Source organism: Dreissena polymorpha, chromosome 4 (genome assembly GCF_020536995.1).
Source record: "Dreissena polymorpha isolate Duluth1 chromosome 4, UMN_Dpol_1.0, whole genome shotgun sequence".
Lineage (NCBI taxonomy): Eukaryota > Metazoa > Mollusca > Bivalvia > Myida > Dreissenidae > Dreissena > Dreissena polymorpha.
Genome location: NC_068358.1, coordinates 120,582,888 through 120,603,956, shown reverse-complemented (window position 1 = coordinate 120,603,956; position 21,069 = coordinate 120,582,888). Strand labels below are relative to the sequence as shown.

At 35.2% G+C, this 21,069-nt stretch overlaps 1 protein-coding gene across 9 annotated transcripts in view; it reads left to right on the top strand.

Annotated features, from left to right (window-relative positions):
• LOC127879937 (ATP-dependent Clp protease ATP-binding subunit ClpX-like) overlaps positions 1-19,354 on the top strand; it is a 33,644-nt gene extending 14,290 nt beyond the window's left edge. For 6 of the 9 annotated variants that reach the window (XM_052427051.1, XM_052427053.1, XM_052427057.1 and 3 more), the window contains exons 6-14: positions 1,024-1,044; positions 2,375-2,422; positions 4,121-4,297; positions 4,745-4,909; positions 8,447-8,568; positions 11,859-11,984; positions 15,725-16,012; positions 17,063-17,155; positions 18,600-19,354. In XM_052427051.1, the coding sequence (XP_052283011.1) occupies positions 1,024-1,044; positions 2,375-2,422; positions 4,121-4,297; positions 4,745-4,909; positions 8,447-8,568; positions 11,859-11,984; positions 15,725-16,012; positions 17,063-17,155; positions 18,600-18,863 (1,304 nt within the window). In that variant the 3' untranslated portion in view covers positions 18,864-19,354. The remainder of the gene's footprint in view (positions 1-1,023; positions 1,045-2,374; positions 2,423-4,120; positions 4,298-4,744; positions 4,910-8,446; positions 8,569-11,858; positions 11,985-15,724; positions 16,013-17,062; positions 17,156-18,599) is intronic. The other 3 variants (XM_052427050.1, XM_052427052.1, XM_052427058.1) reach the window with 3 other exon arrangements.
• The last annotated feature ends 1,715 nt before the right edge of the window (positions 19,355-21,069 follow it).

Genomic DNA, 21,069 nt, shown 5'->3' with positions numbered 1-21,069 from the left:
ACTCTAGAGGCCACATTTATTGTCCAATCATCATGAAACTTGGTCAGATGATTTGTCCCAATGATATCTTGGATGAGTTCGAAAATGGTTCCGGTTGGTGGAAAAACATGGCCGCCAAGGGCGCATGGCATTTTTCCTTATATAGCTATAGTTAAACCTTGTCACTCTAGAAGCCATATTTACTGTACGATCATCATGAAACATTGTCAGAAGATTTGTCCAAATGATGTTTTGGACAAGTTCGAAAATGGTTCCAGTTGCTTGATAAACATGGCTCCAGTGGGCGGGGCATTTTTCCTTATATGGACTTCTGAATCTTCATGAAACTTTGTCAGTATATTTGTTTAAATGATATCTTGGATGCGTGTTAAAATGGTTCTGGTCTGTTGAAAAACGTGGCTGCCAGGGTGTTCACTAGTCATGAAAGTTGGTAAGAACATATTGTTCTAATGACATCTTGGGCTGCACAGAACAGGTCAGTTCCTTTGAATCTCAGGTGAGCGACTTTGGGCCTTTCAGGCCCTCTTGTTTTTAAAACAGCCTCAAACATCAGTATTTGAATAAGTTTTGAACATGAAATGGCCTTAATGTAAAGATTTGAATAATTGCACATGTATTTAACATCAAGTTGTATGTAACCTGCCCATAATGATAATGTGTGCGCGTCTATTCATAATAAAAGAAATGTGCAAATTATTTTTTTTAATATAAAAGTAGTATTTTATTATTAAAAAAAAATCTTATATAAGTGAACATATTGGAAAAACTATTTGATTATCTGACAATGGTTACTGAAGTGTTTAAACCCAAGACGAGACAATGACTCATTTAGGTATTTGCATAATCCCTTGAAGGTCTTTGTTAAAGCAGATCTTATTTCTAGCTTACTGTACCTGATGAAGATCCGAATATTTTAAAATGAGGCTTTGCTGATAATCAGCAGTTTACACCATGAAACTTATAAATTTATAAAATTTAATGTAAAATATGATAATATTTATATCAGACTTTTGTTGATTTCAGATGCAAGAAATATAGGAGAAGGTAAATAAAAAACAATTCTGCTAACACCATAGGCACATCCATTTTATTTGTAAATAAGTTAGTGACTTCGCTGTAAATTTTAATTATCCCCCCACAAATGAAGTTTTGGGGGGGTATATAGTAGTGAGCTTGTCAGTTGGTCGGTCGGTCTGTAGGTCCGTATTAAAGGGTCCTTTCCAAAGATTTTGGCATGTTTTGAAGTTTGTCAGTAAATGCTTTATATTGATAAATGTAAACATTGGATCTAAAAAGCTCCAGTAAAAAATCAAGAATAAAAGTAAAAAAAGGAATAAAATGTAGCCCGCAGCAGGGCTCGAACCAGTGACCCCCGGAGTCCTGGAGTAAAAACCAGTTAGACTGCTCGGCCATCCTGCCACATATATATGGACGACGTATTTGATACTTTATATAAGCAATCTTCGTAGTTTCACAAAATTAAATGACAACAACACAACTCTCAAAATTATTTAATCGTTTTGTGTTGCAGCGCTTTATAATTTTCAGGTTTTTAAATCGTCAAAAGGTGCATATAATGGCTATATTAGACCATGGTAAATGTTCAGTATTACTGTTTCCTCACAAATATCATAACTAAAACGAAAATTTGCGAATCTGAAACAACTTTTTTCAATTTTGTCAATTTACCAAAACGTGAAAAGATCCCTTTAAGTGTCTGCCCTCTAATTCAAGTTGTTTTCATCTAATCTTCACCAAACTTGGTCAGATGTTGTATCTAGATGATGTCTAGGTCAAGTTCGAATATGGGTCATGCCGGGTCAAAAACTAGGTCACGAGGTCACTTAGTGCGTTTTTTAACATTCAACATGGTGTCTAATTCAAGAAGTGTTCATCCGATCTTCACCAAACTTGGTCAGAAGTTTTATCTAGATGATCTTAAGGCCAAGTTCGAACATGGGCCATGCAAGATCAAAAAGTCGGTAACGGGGTCACTTAGTATGTTTTACACAATCAGCATGGTGTCCGCTCTCTAAATCAAGTAGTTTACATCCGATCTTCACCACACTTGGTCAGAAGTTGTATCTAGATGAGCCGTAGGTTAAATTCGAACATGGGCCATGCCTGGTCAAAAACTAGGTCACAGGGTCACTTAGTGTGTTTTAAACATTGAGCATGGTGTTCGCTGTTTTTTGTCAAGACAACATGTAAAATATTCTGTGTCAATGCGGCATGTGGGGGTATTCGTCACGTCTGCGACAAAGCTCTATTTGACAATTATTAACAGATGTATATACACAGGTTTTGTTTCATATACTGTATTTCATCTTATTCTTTTATATCAATTGATTTCCTCTTTGGTCTATTTAAACAGAATGGAAGGCATCCAAAGGTGGAATACATGTACATAAAGATTTATCGGGTTCGTCTATATCTTATGCTGAATATTAATGTTCATTATTCAATAATATTTTGATTATGTGCTTTGATACAGGTATATCATATCCTGGTTTAAGGTTGACTTGTTTATCATTCTTTTAATTATATTCTGAATAGGCAATCGTCGTTATTATTTTAATAATTAATTGCTTTTTAGTCCCCTATTTGTTCCAAAACATGCATCTATAGGTTTATAATTGGTCACCCCATTTACTCTGTGGTCTGTGCAACTGCACTGTCTATCTCTCTCTCTGCCTGTCCTTTCAAAAAAATCTTGATTCTGCAACACCTCAACAAGTATATAAATTATAAGTTAGATTGATGAAACTCAGTATGTGAATAAAGGGTCGTATCACAAGTGCTTAGCATGTGGCTATGATTTTAATTAGTGAAAACAAATAATTTTCAAATAATATCTTTTCTTAAAAACTTTGGTTGATTGTACCACTTGGGAATTTCTTGGAATGTATATTTAATCAAATTCTTTCAATTGAATTTTATGTCTTTAAAAAATATGGTTTCCATTGCATCGAAACGCTCAAAAACTTAGAAATCTTTAAAGGTCATAATAGAAACTGATTCCTGGATTTCATAACAATTATAACAAAACAAGATCCTGGGGTCCCCATTATTTTTAGGATTCTTTTAACAGAATAGAAATAATTTGTTTGCTCATGATATGGATCTAAAGAATTGTTTTACCTGCGATCATCCAATATTGGTATGATATTTACTTAGGAGAAAATACTTTGAGATCAAAAATCAAGGTTACAGCGGCAGATAACATTAGCGCTGTTTTTATCTGAGAACATTTTACTATCGCAATGTTTGTGAAGAGTTTTATGACTTTGTAACTGAAATAAAGTGAAATGTATGGTACATGCAGTATTGGAGGAGGAGGAAGAAAGAAGCCATTGATTTGAGGTCAGAAGTCTAGGCCATAGACCTGTGGGTCGTAATATCAAATAGTTTCAGTGTTATATCTGCAATCCACTTTAGCCTGGGATCAATTATTTAGTATATTTGCATCTTTTGTTATTATCATATAGGCTTGTGCACAGGAGGGAATCCTGTATTTTTGTCCCCTACTGGTGAAACCGGAGGGGACTTATGGTTTGCGCTCTGTGTGTCAGTCAGTCAGTCTGTCGGTCACACTTTTCTGGATTCTGCGATAACTTTAAAAGTTCTTCATATTTTTCATGAAACTTGAAGCATGGTTAGATGGCAATATGGAAATTATGCATGGCATTTCATTTTGTTCCTACGTCGAAAATTCTGGTTGCTATGGTTACAAATATATAAAAAAAAATAATTATGACAATGGTGGAGTTTCACCGGTAGGGGACCGTATTGCTTGACAATACTCTTGTTTTTTTTGTTTTTGTATATGTCATCATTATATGCTATAACAGAAATATATACACAAAAAAATACGGGATTACCTCCTGTGGGCTTGTGCATTTTATAATTACTGGTTCATAGGAACTGTATTATTGCTTTGGTCTGCTGGTCAATAAATTCGTATTATTTTATTGTTTCAATGAGTGAGTGAAGATATATGACTCAAATTTTCTGGGACTGTTGTTTAATATTTTTTAACCTGATTATAACATTCATCTATTACCTGGTTAGTTTTCTGTTCATGAAACTACATATACCTATTAGTAATATCAAATTTCAGTTACATTGGATGGGATACTTCGGCAGCAGTTTAACATGTTGACATCCCAGGGTTATGCCAGAGCTCGATCCGTCTCCAAACCAAAAGTTAAGCCCCCTGTGGACCCCAGAAGCACAAAGGAGAACGCTGTGGTCATTGATAAAACCAACATCTTGTTGATTGGCCCTACAGGATCAGGTTGGGTTTGCTTTGGAGTACTTGATTGTCTGGATGAAATAATTTGATTTCTAAAATAAAAATTGCAAATGTATTGAAATCATATATTTCAATAGAATTTGAAAATAAGGAGTGAATAAACATTTTGTGCTAATCATTACTGACACAGTTACATATACCGTAGTCGTCATCTTAAAAGCCAAAGTACTGTTATGAATTTGTTAAAAAGATAAATAAATGTAAATTTTGTTGCTTTTTTGCTTGTAGAAAGATGTTGGTATGTATTTGTATTATTGTATATGTAATCTGTATGAAAACACACATACATTTTGCCAAGTTAGTTGTTATAAAGATTTTTTTCCAAAGACGTACAATAATTGGTTGAATTTAACAGGATTAAAAGACCAGGGAGTGTGTTATCAATTTAAGTGAAAGTTCAAAACTTCTACCATTGTGTCTTCACTCCAGGTAAAACTATGCTTGCAAAGACCATAGTTAAGCAGCTGAATGTTCCACACGTTATCTGTGACTGCACCCAGTTCACGGCTGCAGGCTATGTCGGCTCTGACGTGGACTCCATTATCACAAAACTGCTGCAGGATGCTGAGGGTGATGTGAGCAGATGCGAGCAGGGTGAGCTCTTGACCAATGTTGTAAACTTATTAAAGCCTTATTCTGGGAAAACCGGGCTTAATGCATTTGCGCAATGTGTTAACACACAGGCTAATCAAGGATATCTTTTTCCGCAAATATGGAATTATTGTCCCCTTACGGTGAAACTGGAGTGGACTTACGGTTTGCGCTCCGTCTGTCAGTCTGTCTGTCTGCCAGTCTGTCACACTTTTCAGGATCCTGCGATAACTTTAAAAGTTCTTCATATTTTTTCATGAAACTTGAAACATGGATAGATAGCAATATGGAGATTATGCATGTCTTTTCATTTTGTTCTTACGTCAAGAATTCTGGTTGCTATGGCAACAAATATATATATATATATAAAATAATCTGACAACGGTGGAGTTTCACCGGTAGGGGACCATATTGCTTGGCAATCTCTTGTTCATTTAAAGGTTGTCCATTCTAAACAAAAATCCAGTGTAGGCAGAAATTGTTGTCCCAGATTAGCCTGTACATGCATGTATTAAAGTTTTCTCCCAACAAGCTCAATTTACTTCTAGAAGCTTATAAACCTGTTTTATCCTGTTGCTAGACGAACATTATATTCACAACGTCAGTATTTACGCTTTTGGGTAACCATCAATAATTGAAATTTTGTTCTTGTTCTTAATTACACGTGTTACTTGTGGATATGAGATTAATGCGGCCCATGAATGGTTATTACTTTTAAAAGCGCTAGTTTTCGGCATCAAATAAAATAACTTGAAACCAGATACAGTCGAAACCTGATTGCTCGAACTCGCTTGGCTCGAATTTCCGGTTGGCTCGAACTCTCATCAAGGCACTGATTTTTTACTGCTATATATTCATATAAAATTTTGTTGGATGGCTCGATTTTGTGAGGCTCGAATTATCAGTTGGCTGGAACTGTTTTCACAGTCCTGGGCACAATTTTCACACGTTCTTTTGTTTGGATGGCTCGAACTCGCCTCAGGTCGCATAAACTGTTAATTCATTAAGACCGCTAAAATCAGTGCCTTCCCCAGGAATTTGTTCAGGCGCCCCGGGGCCGACCGGGGGTGGGTTCGGGAGGGGTGACCCCTACCGACGTTGATTTTTTTTTTAATTTAACGTGTCAATTCACGTTCTGTGGTGCGTTATAACTCAAAGAAAAACAGCGTCAAAAGACGTCATTTGGTGCGCTATGACTCTTCAAAAAAATCCCCCAGTCATTTAAAAATATATTTTTTTATATTGTTTAATTGTTTTAAAACTTTTCCGCACAGATAGTAAAATCCCGACTCGAACGATTCCCCAATACATACGTTTCAACCCGACTATTACTGTATACTTACTATTTTTCAAGTTTCTATTCATTACCCGATAATCCCGTTTATTCCGTTTTTATCAATCTCTTTCTGGTAAATATTTAAAAAAAAGCTTTCGGTTATTTCTTTTACACAAACCTTGCCATCTTTTTAAGTGACTATTTATAGATTTGATGAAATATTGCCTCTGAATATGCGTCAATCCCCTGACCTGTTGTGTGCTTGTTAAAACGCTCAATACACGCCATTTGTATGCAATAGACGCGACGTTGTACATGCTGCATAATTTTCGCGCTCTTTTTAATTGAGAAAAAGATTCGACACAAAATAAATTTGCACTGCTAATTTGAAGCAAAAATATTTAACGTTGCGGTAACATTTACATTCGGAAGTGTGTTTCGGATTAAAAACGCGTTAACATCGACTTACGGTAATGGGTTTCGGATTACAAATTTAATTATTACCATTTGAGATTTCAACAAATATTAACCGTTGCGTTATAAATTCAACGATAATTTGTTTACACGCTTTACGAGTCGAATAAATGTTTTGACGGAATTATGCATGAAATGCACGTTGTCCACGAGGATCACGGCCGGTTGCCATCATCAGTCTTCTAACTATCGATTATCGGACGAAACATTTACAAGTGTGCGTAATTAATTCAACGAAAATTTGTTAAAGCGCATTACGTGTCGAATAAATGTCAGAAAAACGAGGTGAATCAGTTCTATAAATGGACATGTTGAAATATACATGTACTGGAATTAAATAAATTGTTATCACATAATTGTAACCGGGAGTAATTTGCATAACTTACTCGCTATAATAATTAATTGTTTACCACTTGCAATTAATTTCTCGTATTAATTATGAGTCATAGGTAACACTTGTTTACAGTAAAAAGGTGTGATGATGATGCCCGAAACCGTCTTTAATGTTCTGTACTGTACTAATTACCGGTTTTATATTACTCAAATGGTACAACTTCTTGCTAATCAAGCTGCGATAAACTCTTACTTCATGCCCGACGTCAATCAAAAATAAAGGTCGATAGTTAACCCCGCCCTCATAAGCATTCGCGTAACCGATTGGACGATGAACTTCACAGTTTGACGACTGGAAAGTTACCAGATACATCCTTGTCAGCATTAAAATGACCGTGTAATGTGGCTAGAATAATCGATACGCGCGTCATGCTATTCTCTTATCAGTGGATTATCCATTACCCCATGTGGTGTTTATGGCGATTACTTGTGAAAGTAGGTACCGAGTACTCTTTTAAAACAGGGAATATTGATACACTGATAGGGAAATCTTGATTTTTTTGGACAATCTCCACTTTCTTTTACTGAAGAATACACTGATCGGAAATTTTCAAGCGCCCCGGGGACTCTGATTTCGAATTTCAAGCGCCCCGGCAAGGGGCGCTTAAATGGCCTGGGGAAGACCCTACGCTTGATAAAAGGCACGTAAGAAATTGATAACAAACCTGTCATCTACTCAATCAATAATTGATTTGAGTAAAAGATGACATTTTGTTTTAATGCAATCAGAAATTATCTCGAGGAGAGCAAAAACTCACAGCATGTTATATCTCAACTGTATGTAATTGAAAGCTTTGTTTCTTGACGACAACTAATAAGAAACGCAACACTGACTGACGTTATGTCATTCTTCAAAAAATTTGAAAATTTAATAAATAAAGTACTGTCTTATAGCTTAATGATGTGTATATAGTGCCGATGCATGTTTTGTTTCTTAGTGCTATGTGTTACCACAAAAATGCTATGTTAAAACATGTTGATATAATTTACTATATGTTTGATGGTACTTGTAACTGTTTTAAAATATTGGTAAATAAAAGTATTAACTGTGTAAAATATTGGTAAATAGAAGTATTAAGTATATATTTGGTTCTTATTAATTTAAAATCAGAAAGTAGTACGAAGTAGTACAGAGTTTAAGCAATAAGTGTACTCTTCAACAGGAAGTGAAAATGTACTGCAGACTTGCTTGTAAACAAAAGTTTATTATAAATCAGATGGCTTGGATTCCAGATGGCTCGAACTTTTATTGCCGGTCCCGACAGTTTGAGCCATTGTGTTTCAACTGTATATATACGATTTCACCATATTTTTATGCTGTACCGAGTGGGAGACACAAGTCCATCTGCACAAAATAAACACGCACCATTTTGTATGTGTTCTTTTCTGGCCCACAGGTATCGTGTTTTTAGACGAGGTTGATAAGATAGCGCGTGTGAAGCACAACCACAACAAGGACGTGGGCGGGGAGGAGGTGCAGCAGGGACTTCTTAAGATCATGGAGGGCACAAAACTACAGGTTTAGCAACAGAAGCCTTTCCTAAATTTGATATACAAATATTTTTTTTAAGTGTTTGTTTGACATAAAAATCTTCTCTAGTTATTGATAAAGAAAGTTTTTTTCCGGCTTTTTACCAAACTTCTGATAAAGTCTATGCTAATGAAGGTAAAGTGAGGGTAAATTAGTTGACCGCAGTGGTATTACTAAAATATTGTTTACCATACATGTACTAAAATTCAACAAATGAAAACCTCTTGTGTAAAAATATGTTAAAAAATGTGAATTTAACAAGCATTGATTCTCCTCTTTTGAGCTGATTTTGTTATTCTCGATACTTAAAAGTTCTTAACAAGACCATTTTATAAAAGAAGAGTTTTGCATAGGCAGATTGAAGCATGCAAAGTAACGGCAAATGCCACACTTTAAGGATTTGACATGGTTTGACTTTTTTCAATCAGTCTCTTTATCATAAAATCTCTTTGATGTGCTGGATTTGAGAAGTATTTTTTGTTTGTGTAGGGATGCAACAAGTTACAAAAAACATTACCAGTTAACCTCTTACTATAACGGTTATTAACTGGTTAAATGAACAACCTTTAAAAGTAAAAATGTTATAGTATGCCTTAAAAATGTCGTACATGTTCTCTATAAACAAAATGAAGTTACTTAAGTTCGCTGATGTTGAGTACATAAGCAGCCACATCAGTTTTTTAATTAAAATGTATAACATTTATTTCAATAGTTTTGTAAATGTGTGTTTGATTTTATATTTATTTTTCCTGCGTAAAAGCATATGAGTAGAAAATAATAATTTCTACAATGCTCAATATCACGTTTTATAATTCTATTCAAATGTTTTTGGTGGCATCATTGATGACGTAAATAACTACTAATGATATGAGTCATGTTCTGAGAAAACTGGGCATAAGGCATATGCGTAAAGTGTCGTCTCATATTAGCCTTTGCAGTTCGCACAGGCTAATCAGGGACAACACTTTCCACTTTTATGACATTTTTCGTTTAAATGAAGTCTCTTCGTAGCAAAAATCCAATTTAGGCGGAAAGTGTCGTCCCTGATTAGGGACTAGTGCGTACTGCACAGGCTAATCTGGGACGACACTTAACGCACATGCATTATGCCCAGTTTTCTCAGAACGCAACTCATATTAAATTCTGATAAAACAAATACAATTTTAACTGGTTATGAGTTAAACAAAGAATGTTATTCTCGATAAAATTGTTATTTATAAACACTTCATTTTTGTGAGCAAGTATTGTTGGATTTTGATTATTAAAGCATCAAAATAAGCTGTCCAATGTTTGTGCATGTAAAACAAAACACTACTAACTGACTAGTGCCAATTATCAAAACACACCCCCTGTTTGTAATCACAAAGGTGCTGATTTATTGCTTTATTATGCCCCCCTTCGAAGAAGAGGGGGTATATTGCTTTGCTCATGTCGGTCTGTCGGTCGGTCTGTCGGTCGGTCCGTCCACCAGGTGGTTGTCAGACGATAACTCTAGAACACTTGGGCCTAGGATCATGAAACTTCATAGGTACATTGATCATAACTCGCAGATGACCCCTATTGATTTTGAGGTCACTAGGTCAAAGGTCAAGGTCATGGTGACCAGAAATAGTAAAATGGTTTTTGAATGATAACTCAAGAATGCATACGCCTAGGATCATGAAACTTCATGGGTAGATTGATCATGACTTGCAGATGACCCCTATTGATTTTGAGGTCACTAGGCCAAAGGTCAAGGTCACATTGACCCAAAATAGTAAAATGGTTTCCGGATGATAACTCAAGAACGCATACGCCTAGGATCATGAAACTTCATGGGTAGATTGATCATGACTCGCAGATGACGCCTATTGATTTTGAGGTCGCTAGGTCAAAGGTCAAGGTCACGGTGACCCGAAATAGAAAATGGTTTTAGGATGATAACTCAAGAACGCATACGCCTAGGATCATGAAACTTCATAGGTAGATTGATCATGACTTGCAGATTACCCCTATTGATTTTGAGGTCACAAGGTCAAAGGTCAAGGTCATGGTGACCCGAAATAGTAAAATGATTTTCGGATGATAACTCAAGAACGCTTTTGCCTAGGATCATGAAACTTCATAGGTACATTGATCGTGACCCGCAGATGACCCCTATTGATTTTCAGGTCACTAGGTCAAAGGTCAAGGTCACAGTGACAAAAATCGTATTCACACAATGGCTGCCACTACAACGGACAGCTCATATGGGGGGCATGCATGTTTTACAAACAGCCCTTGTTACTACGTTGTTGACACGTTATTTATAACGTGTATTGTCATTGCTGTGGCATGATTTTCTAACTAGACGCAAGCGAAGTTGGAAGTATGTCGTGACACAAAGTAAAAGCGTACAATTTTTTCCATAAAAAAAACAAAATTAAAAAAAAATAAGTTAACCTTTTCCATTAATAAAACTGGTTAACTGATTATTTTGGTAGGATACCCGGTTAACCTCTTGCATCCCTAGTGTTAAGTAAGCATATTTTCAGTTGTTTATCATTTTGTCTAAAGGCTGCCATCCTCTACAGCTTTGAGAAAGAAGTTTACACCTAACAGGAACTCTTGTGACCTGTGTGTGTAAAAAAATATGATAAATATCTGGGTTTTTTTTTAAGAAAACCTCAGTATTGCATCATGAAGAATGTTCACTTTATTCAGATTGTGTCACTTAGTTAACTATTGGTGAACAGATGGCATTACTTTGTCTGTCATTATTTCATGGCTTGTTATGTGTTCCTTTTGTTGAAAATAACTGCAGTGGCAATGCGAATAACTGCAGTGGCAATGCGACACCTTGCATTAAACATGACGCTTGTCATCCTAGTGTTTACCTAAGACAGAATTCTTCCACTCGTCATCTTTGTGAAGCTGTCTGTGGGAAATGCAGATCATGCCAGATCTGAACAAAATTGGTTAAACATAAAGTAGCCAAGCAGAATGCTTTCTGGTGTTTCCACGGTGAATGGTTTCAGAACGAACGGTTGTCGATTGTTTAACAAACATTCTGAAACCTTCCTGTATTATTTTTTATGTTCAAATGTTACATCTTTTAAAATCTAAATGCCAAAGATTTATCTACTAGTATTTCGATTAAGCACAAATGTATGAATAGGTTGCTGACGCCTTGCGATCCAATGGTAAGTGTTCCCAGATCATTGCAAAATGTCCCCAAAACATCCTGTTTTTGCCAATGTTTAAGCACCTTGTTTCAGCATATTTTTATACTGATTATGTTTGTACAATTCCTGATGCAGGTGTCGGACAAGAAAGGCAAGCCATCTGCAGAGAGTGTGGCTGTTGACACAACCAACATCCTCTTTGTGGCCTCAGGGGCATTTACTGGCTTGGAGAAGATTGTGCAGAAACGGCTCAGTAAAAATGTGAGTTGTTGAATTGACATGACGCCTTATCTATGATCGCTCCACCCATTAGAATTGATCCACCAATCAGCGATCGATTAATCGGGCGCACTCGTTAGCAACGACCTGTCCGCCATTTTCTAGACAAGCTACATGTTTAGTTTCACTTTTATTCCAACGAGTTTCTTTTGTTTTCCTCTTTAAAAAAACGATTAAAAATGGTTAAACGGTGTCAATGGGGACTCGGACAATCGATATCCTGACAGATTAGTTGGTGACATTTGGTATCCAGAAAGATAAGTTAGATGAATTAAATTTATACCATTACCAAAGCGGCAATGCGGTCTTGACAAGAGCGAGTGAAAGCTTCCAGAATTACCGAGATCCCCTTTATAGAACATTTATTTATTTCACAAACTTGAAATGTCATATAAGCAATAACTAAGCATTATTAAGTATGTATTATGTCACGTGTGCATATAAAATAATTGAGAATTTTGGTACCCAATTCGTGTAACTTTACGAAATCCCCGTTAAAAATCGTGTTTCTGTGTGTGTCAAAAACAAGTGAAAACCATTTTGTAATTATTTTAATAAAGACGTATCGATAAATGCTATTGTAAAAGAGTTATTATTACTGATATTAGTTAACCAATTAATGCGGTAACTTCGGGGAAGTCGGTAGCTGCGCGAGCGTCTGATATTGGTAGCCTTATTAATTTATAATAGCCTGACCGTATTCCATTTCGTACGCACTAATTTTATATCAGACAATGTCCAAACTTACTGTGTTGTTTTTTCGCTTTAAATTATAGTGATTGATAAATGTCCCATAAGCAATGTTTAATATGATTAATATCACTTTTATACGCAATAACATGTGGGATTGAGGTACCCACCCGGCGTCAGAAAGCGCGTAAAACTTCACCGAATTCCCAGTTATAAAGCGCTATTTCGTGTCAAATACACGGATAGGGGGGAATGTTTGGGTAATAATTTTGTTAATAACACGGGTAAATACCAGTGAAGTGTTAATTTATTGCAAAAACCACCATTACACGTAATAACGGGTTCGATTTCGGTAAGCGCGCAAGCGTTTGAGAGCGTGTTTATGTACCGATTTACCCGTTATAAAAAGCTGATGTTCTTTTTAATCGTATATTTTTTGCATTTGCAGAATAACTTAATGACATCAACCCCTTTACAAGTGTAAAGGGTGTTAACAAAGTCCATAAAAATCGTCAGGAATATAGCGTAAATCTATATGCAGTCTATAGGCAAAGAAGCCATTTTGGTGCTAGCTTGTCTAGGTTTTCTTCTCGCTGAGCCACGTGATTTAGTGGGCGGAGCGATCACTGATAAGGCGTCATGTCAATTGTGTCGCGTTCTGAGAAAACTGGGCTTAATGCATGTGCTTAAAGTGCACAGGCTAATCAGGAACGACACTTTCCGCTTTTATGGTATTGTTAGTTTCAAGGAAGTCCCTCCTTACCGAAAACCAAGTTTAGGCGGAAAGTGCACAGGCTAATCTGGGAGGACACTTTACGCACAAGCATTAAGCCCAGTTTTCTCAGAACGTGACACAATGGTATTTTTAAGTTAGGAGTTTTTGAATACACATCTTTTTCCATTTCCATAAATAATTTGTTAATAAGAATCAAATTATGTTTTATACACCTTTTTTGTCACATAAAAAAAACAAATTTGTTCATTTGTATTTTATTGCATAACCACTGTGATTTCTTAAAAGAGGTTATCGGCTAAATCATATAAACAAAATCTCGTTATTGTGAAATAATAATTATTTAATTATTACCATTTGACATAATATTTTATGATTTCTTTATTAATCAGTATATAAACTTATAACAAACAAGAAATATCTTTAAAAAAGATATACGACTTTGATATGTCAATGAATGAGATCAAGAATATCCAATGTCTTTTTCTGTGCAGTTCTACATCACACGCAGTACGGGATGTTAGGCAGCGTTTTTACATTACTACATATTGCTGGTCATAAACCTATAGATACAAAACAGAAAACCAAAAGAATAATGGAAGTAAAATTAAAACATATGAGTCAATCGGCCACACGTGAAGTATCCGTATTTATAGGCGCGTTCTTCGAACAAATCTGTTTTAGTGGTTTGTCGGGCATTGCTATTTGATTCGATTATTAAAAGTATGTAGAATCATCGTGCTCATGCTTAATACATTAGTCAATATGGTGGAATAATTATTGTTAAATTAATCCAAAATAATATGTATCATTGTATGGTTGAAAACACATTAAGAATCTATTATTGACATACCATAATTATATTGCTGAATATCTTCATTTAACATATTTCTGGTCTAAAGAAAATTCCAGGTCACCTAGTTCACAGATAGCATCTTTATTATATAACGATTATTTTACTGGCCGCGAACTCCGGTGATGACCTGTATATAAACTCTGACATTCACACACTGGCCGCGAATATACCTCGCGGGTTGAAATGCAAATAAAGTGAGGCTTCGCTTCCACTGCTCTTTATACTTTTACATGTCAACATGTTGACAGGAATATGGAAGTTAGTACTAAATATGAAAACATAGCCTTTAAGTATAAACGCTTTTGCGCAAGCAATCCTCTGAAAATAAAAGGTGCAGGCACAAACTGTATTGATGTCGAGAATTGAGTGTAAAACTGTTTTATCTATTAAGCCTTTTCATTAGAGATAAAATTGTTTCATGCAGTAAAACAGTGTTACAAAGACGCAGATATGTTTCCAATGTTCTGGTGGTATACTCAAATCAGCCAATGGAATAAATGAAGTGTATTCATTCGTACCTAGCCGCGGGAAATTTTATTTGAATTTTATTGGACACTTACAAAGGTCAGGTAAGGTGAAAAGCTGGCTTAATACAGCTACGCCAAAAAGTGTACTTCTGATGTTCAGGATTGAACACATAAAGCTTTAGTCTTTTAAAAGACATACAAATATTAAATGATCTGATAAAATATTTAAAATTAAAATGAGAAAGATGCTGCTCTATTGAATTGTACTTATTTTTGTAGTGTTTGTTTTATAGTCAAATAAGGCTTTTTATGCCCCGTATCGAATGATCGGGGGTATATTGTTTTTGGCCAGTCTGTCTGTCTGTCTGTCATTCTGTCCCAAAACTTATCCTTACAGTAAAGTTTTGCAATAGCTTTTGAAATATTGAACATAGCAACTTGATATTTGGCATGCATGTGTATCTCATGGAGCTGCACATTTTGAGTGGTGAAAGGTCAAGGTCAAGGTCATCCTTCAAGGTCAAAGGTAAAAAAAGGGGGCGCATTAGGGGGCATTGTGTTTCTGACAAACACATCTCTTGTTTGTCTTTGACAATAGAAAATTTAGCCAGTTAACATTTAAGCTTATACTAATATATGTTGTACTTTCAAGTCCCAGGATTTTGTGTGTAACCTGTGTGTTGTTCTTTTCAGTCCTAATTTTTTATGTGTCACCTGTGTGTTCAACTTTCAAGTCCGCGGGTTTCGGAGTGTTAACTGTGTGTAGAACTTTCCAGTCCCAAGTTTTCATTTGTAACCTGTGTAGTTCTTTCAAATCCCTTGATTTTTGTGTGTAACCTGTGTGCTGTAATTTCAAGTACCAGGTTTTAATGTGTTGACTGTGCGTTGCACTTTCCAGTAACTGGGTTGAGTGTGTAACCCGTGTTGTACTTTCCAGTCATTGGGTTTAGTGTGTAATCTGTGTTGTACTTTCCAGTCCCTGGGTTTTGGCCAATCCCCGAGTGACCTTGAGAAGGACAACTTTCCTCAGTCAACAAACCTGGACCTCACAGACAAGGAACTAGGACATGAGCAGGTGGATGAATGCTTCAGACTTGTGGAAGACCAGGATCTCATCATGTATGGCATGATCCCAGAGTTTGTGGGACGGTTGCCATGTGTGGTTCCATTCCATCACCTCACTGAACACATGCTCATTCAGGTGCTCACCGAACCCAAGAATGCTTTGCTGAAGCAGTTCCAGAAACTCTTCCATTTAGACAATGTAAGACCATATATAGATGCATATGTGAATGCATTTTTTTTTGCCCCCGAATCGATAGATCGGGGGTATATTGTTTTTAGCCTGTCTGTCTGTCATTCTGTCCCAAAACTTTAAGGTTACAGTAAAGTTTTGCAATAACTTTTGAAATATTGAACATAGCAACATATCTTGTTTTACTTTTTACATCAACATATTATTTGATTTTAAGAGTACATTATAATAATTTGTCAATCACTGTTTGCTTGTATGTTTTATGTATAAAATATCTCGGGTCATGTTGTTTGTATATTTCTTTAAAAAAATGATTTGATGGTACCAATGTACTTTGGTTTAGAGCATAAGTGACAAAATATGGAAACAGCTAAATACACTTAGTATTCAGATATACAAATCATTAGTATTAAATTTTAATGAGGCTTTGGCCTGAAACTGTTATAACAATAATTTGTGCTTACACAAGAGATGTGTTTGTCAGAAACACAATGCTTCCTATTGCGCCTCTTTGAAGCCATAAATTTGACCTTTGACCTTGAAGGATAACCTTGACCTTTCACCAATCAAATTGTTAAGCTCCATGAGATACAAATGCATGCCAAATATAAAGTTGCTATTGTCACTATTGCAAAAGTTATGACCAAGGTTAAAGTTTTGACACTGCTTTGAAGCCATATATTTGGCCTTTGACCTTGAAAGATGACCTTGACCTTTCACCACTCAAAATGTGCAGCTCCATGAGATACACATGCATGCCAAATATCAAGTTGCTATCTTCAATATTGCAAAAGTTATTCAATATGGCAAAACTTAAACCAAGGTTCAAGTTTTCCACAGAACGACAGACAGGCCAAAAACAATATACCCCAGATCATTCAATCCGGGGGCATAAAAAGGAAAATGTTGAATTCATGATACCCAAACATGTATTAAGCCAACTTAGGTAAATCACTTATTCTTGGAATCAGAATGTCAGACATTTGTTTATAAGGCGTTTGTGGCAAACGGTCAGCTTACAACTACATGGAACTACTGACACAAGCATTCATGTTGCAGGTAGAGCTGGAGTTGACAGCAGGGGCGTGTCAGACACTGGCAAGGAACACAATCAGGAAGCGGACTGGGGCCAGGGGGCTGAGAGCTGAATTGGTATGTCTTGGGCCCAGTACACCTTGGTCTTGTTGTCGAGATGACCTTGTAGTGCAGATTTGGACCTTGTACATCTTAGTTTTGTTGAGAAACAGCTCCTTGCTGGAAATGTACCCTTATCTCTCAACTCCACAAAGCTAATCAGCTTCCCACAGTGCTTATATAGTAATACATTACTGGAGATACAGAAATAATTTGATAGTGGTCTTATGTTTTGTGATTAAAATTGTTTGTTTTACAAAATCTTCCGTTTTTCATTGCTCAACTTCACTTGTTGGATATCCTGCTATGTGCAAGGCTCTGGTATTTGGTATGTAGCCCGTAGTATAAGTCCTCATCAAAGTCTGTTTAAATTATTCCCTGGGGTCAATACTGGCCTTACTCATTGCTCTCCAGTATACACACATTTCTGTATGGAAAATCTTTAAAAATCATAGTCTTAAACTGCACACTCATTTGATGTTTTATTTTCTTTATCTAGCATCAACTGGAGGTCTTGACTACAAAGTTTATTCAGAATCATGTTTTGGGTGAAAGCTTAACACATCCCAGGGGCCGCTTTTTTAATATGGACAAAATCCCTTAAAAAAATCTCTTGAGCACCGCCTAAATGTTTTATATTTAGTATTTAACATGAGATAATAGTCTTCTACAAAGTAAGTTTGAATGATGTCCCTGTATTTAAAATATGCCACCCCATGTGTCAAATTTTTTGCAGGGTTTATAAAAAGAATCTATTAAGGGACTAAGCCCATAGGTGTTATATTTGGTGTGAAACATCATATGGTGGTCCTCTTCTATGTTTATTGTAAGGTTATTCATACCAATAAAGTGAAGTTGTTCCCCTCCAGTCACTTTTCAGAGAGCTTTTGCCTCTGGAATAATCATTTGTTTATACACAATAAAGCCATGCATTGATAAAGCTACGCGAGTATCTATCAGTTTCACAGAGTTTCTTGTTGATGCACATTTATTTTATGCTTTCCAGTGGTTTATAGAGAAATATCAGCGAAATAAAACTGGTATTTCACTGTTTTAAATTGTGAAATGACATCATTTTTTTGATGAATTGACGTCATAAATCCAACGAAATTATCCAGTTTACTCTTGTACAATGTAAATTAACGGTGAAAAAGCATAAAATAAAAAGAAAATTTGTTGGATTCGATGGAATATCGATTTTGATTCACTCGTGATCATAAAAAATACATATTTTCACTTGTGGCTGCGCCACTCGTGAAAATATTATTTTCTATGATCACTTGTGAAATAAAATCGATATTCCATCGAATCCAACAAATATCCTCTATCTATTAAAGTTGCATCTGCAATAACACTTTTATATCAGATACAATTTGTCTTGGGGTTACAAATCATGGTTTGTTTGAATAATGCGTGTATCACTTAATGAATTGATAATTATTGTGTGCCATTTTACTTGCAGGATAAATGTCTGTTTCCTTTGATGTTCGAAATTCCCAAAAGTGACATTAAAAAAGTGATAATAGACGAGGACTTTATACTTGGAAAGTCGGCACCAGTGTATATTCGTGATGATCCATTTTGTGATATCGAACAGGACAGTGCAGTAGACTCTACTGACATGGAACTTAGAAAATCTGACTTGCATCTAACTGAGAAGCAGCCTGAGGTTACTAGTCTGCAAGATTTGAGCAGAACTAAAGGCAGTGAAGAAAAGACATTGTAGTTTCAGTCTTAACAAAAAAGTTGTAAACTACTCAGGATATATTTGTAGCAACAACATTCGCAATTTTTTTTAAAAATTAGTTAAAACATTTATGAAGATTGTTTTCTTTTAAATAAATAGATTGAAATGTCCATGTTTGAAACACATGTGTTTTATTTTTCTCATCATGCACATGTGCAGAATAAACTGAATTTTTTTAATTACAGGATGGACATTGGTGACGGATGTATATTTTATTTCATGTGGTCAGTTATTTCTATAATCTATGTTTTATTTATAGAGCAAAGTTTACAGATTGCCTTTTGACAATACCGACACATTGTTATCTATAATTTAGCAGGTAAGACAAAAATCAAACATATATGAAAACAAAGGTTTGCACATTCTCCTAAATCTGCCTCACTTGTCTAGGTTGAATTATGCTGTACTTGTGTTTTGTGATTTAAGGGCATGGTTCATCTAGCACGTAAAACATGAGGTTTTTATGATCAGTCTTGCTATTGTTTTTTGTTGATCCTAACACACATTATAACATATATTAATGATGATATATCAATTCTCAATAGATTTGTTTAACATAGATAAAAAATATTACATATATTTATTATTAATGATGATACATCAGTTCTCAATAATTTTTTAACATTGATAAAAAAATCACTGTACATGGTCATCAAACACCTTTTTAGTTCACATTTTATTTCAATAAATTTTATGCATTTTTTGTGCAAAAAACAGTTTGGCTAACCATAATAAACCATATAAAAATTGGAATCCGTTATAAAAAAGTTATGAGATATATTAAGCAATTTGTATATGAAATATCTAATGGCCCGAATCTCAAATGGTGGAATAATTATACAAATTAAGAAGTTTTTCCTATGGGTTTATTACTTTGCAAAAGATTTAGCAAAATCTGTCAAGCAGTTAGAGGAGTTTAACATACAAACTATATATATTCAATTGTGAAAAAGGGACAAGGTGTCATAAATCTCCCAAAACTCGTACCAGCCGAAATGTCTTTCTTTTCATAACAATCGTAAACACATTAAGGTTATTCAATTGCAAAGGTTTGAGGGAGATCCACCCAGAAGTTAAGGTAGCGCACATCTAATGATATCCCGCGATTTCTTAGAAGGTTGAAGAGCCTACTATTAGATGCCGTAGCCTAGTGGTTAAGGCGATAGACTAGAAATCTTTTGGGATATTCCCGCGCAGGTTCGAATCCTGCCGACGACGTATACTTTTTTGCGACGCGTTTTATTTATTTTCTAATGTAATTTGATTTAATATGGCATATAAGCTATATTTATTGTTAAATATGTTGCAATTTTTATGCACATTCTTCAATTATTAAAATTAAAACGTTATGGCGAAATTGGGTGATTTACTGTTGAAAATACGAACCATGCATGTTGCATTTTTATTTTTATTTCAAAAAGTAAAGGTAAATCTGTCTAGTTCTTGGTATTTTTGCTGTATATAGTGTTTCTATAAAAACTTAGTTTAAAATATGACTTAAATGATACTATTTTGAATTTTATGACACTTTGTTTTTAACCGACCCAATTTTTACTTGGCTGAAATCACTTACATTTCATGGCGCTCTTCCATAGATAAAAATTTGTAAAAAATAAATGTCTGTAAAAGAATACTTATTTCATCTTGTTTAAACTTTAAACACCTTTACAGCATCTGTACACACCAACTGCATGCCCATATTTGGAAATTTGAATGAATTATGGAACTTTTATATACCCCAGGGTTGAAAATAAACTGGACAAAAGCCGAGCATGGGGATGGTATTGAAAAAATCGGTATATTTTTTTAAAAAGCATGGAAAACCTACCTACAAATTTGCATGTAGTTCAGTGAAATGATGCTGATTAAGAAAATAATAAATTAGATTATATTTGGATATGTGCCCATTAGAGGTGCGCTACCTTAAGAATAGAAGTTAAATTCACAAAAAATTTGGACAATATATTCCATTGTGAAACAAACATAAAAGGACCATAATTCGTACAAAATAAGTTGCAGCCGAAATACATTTTGCGATCATATGCACAATGGAGGTCATTCACATGGGAAAATTTGAGCAATATTTAGTCTGAAATTGAAGAGGAGTAAAAAAAACATTTTGGGACTATATATTTTGCATTGGAAAACCAGACAAAAGGACATTGTAATATTCTGGTGAAAATCG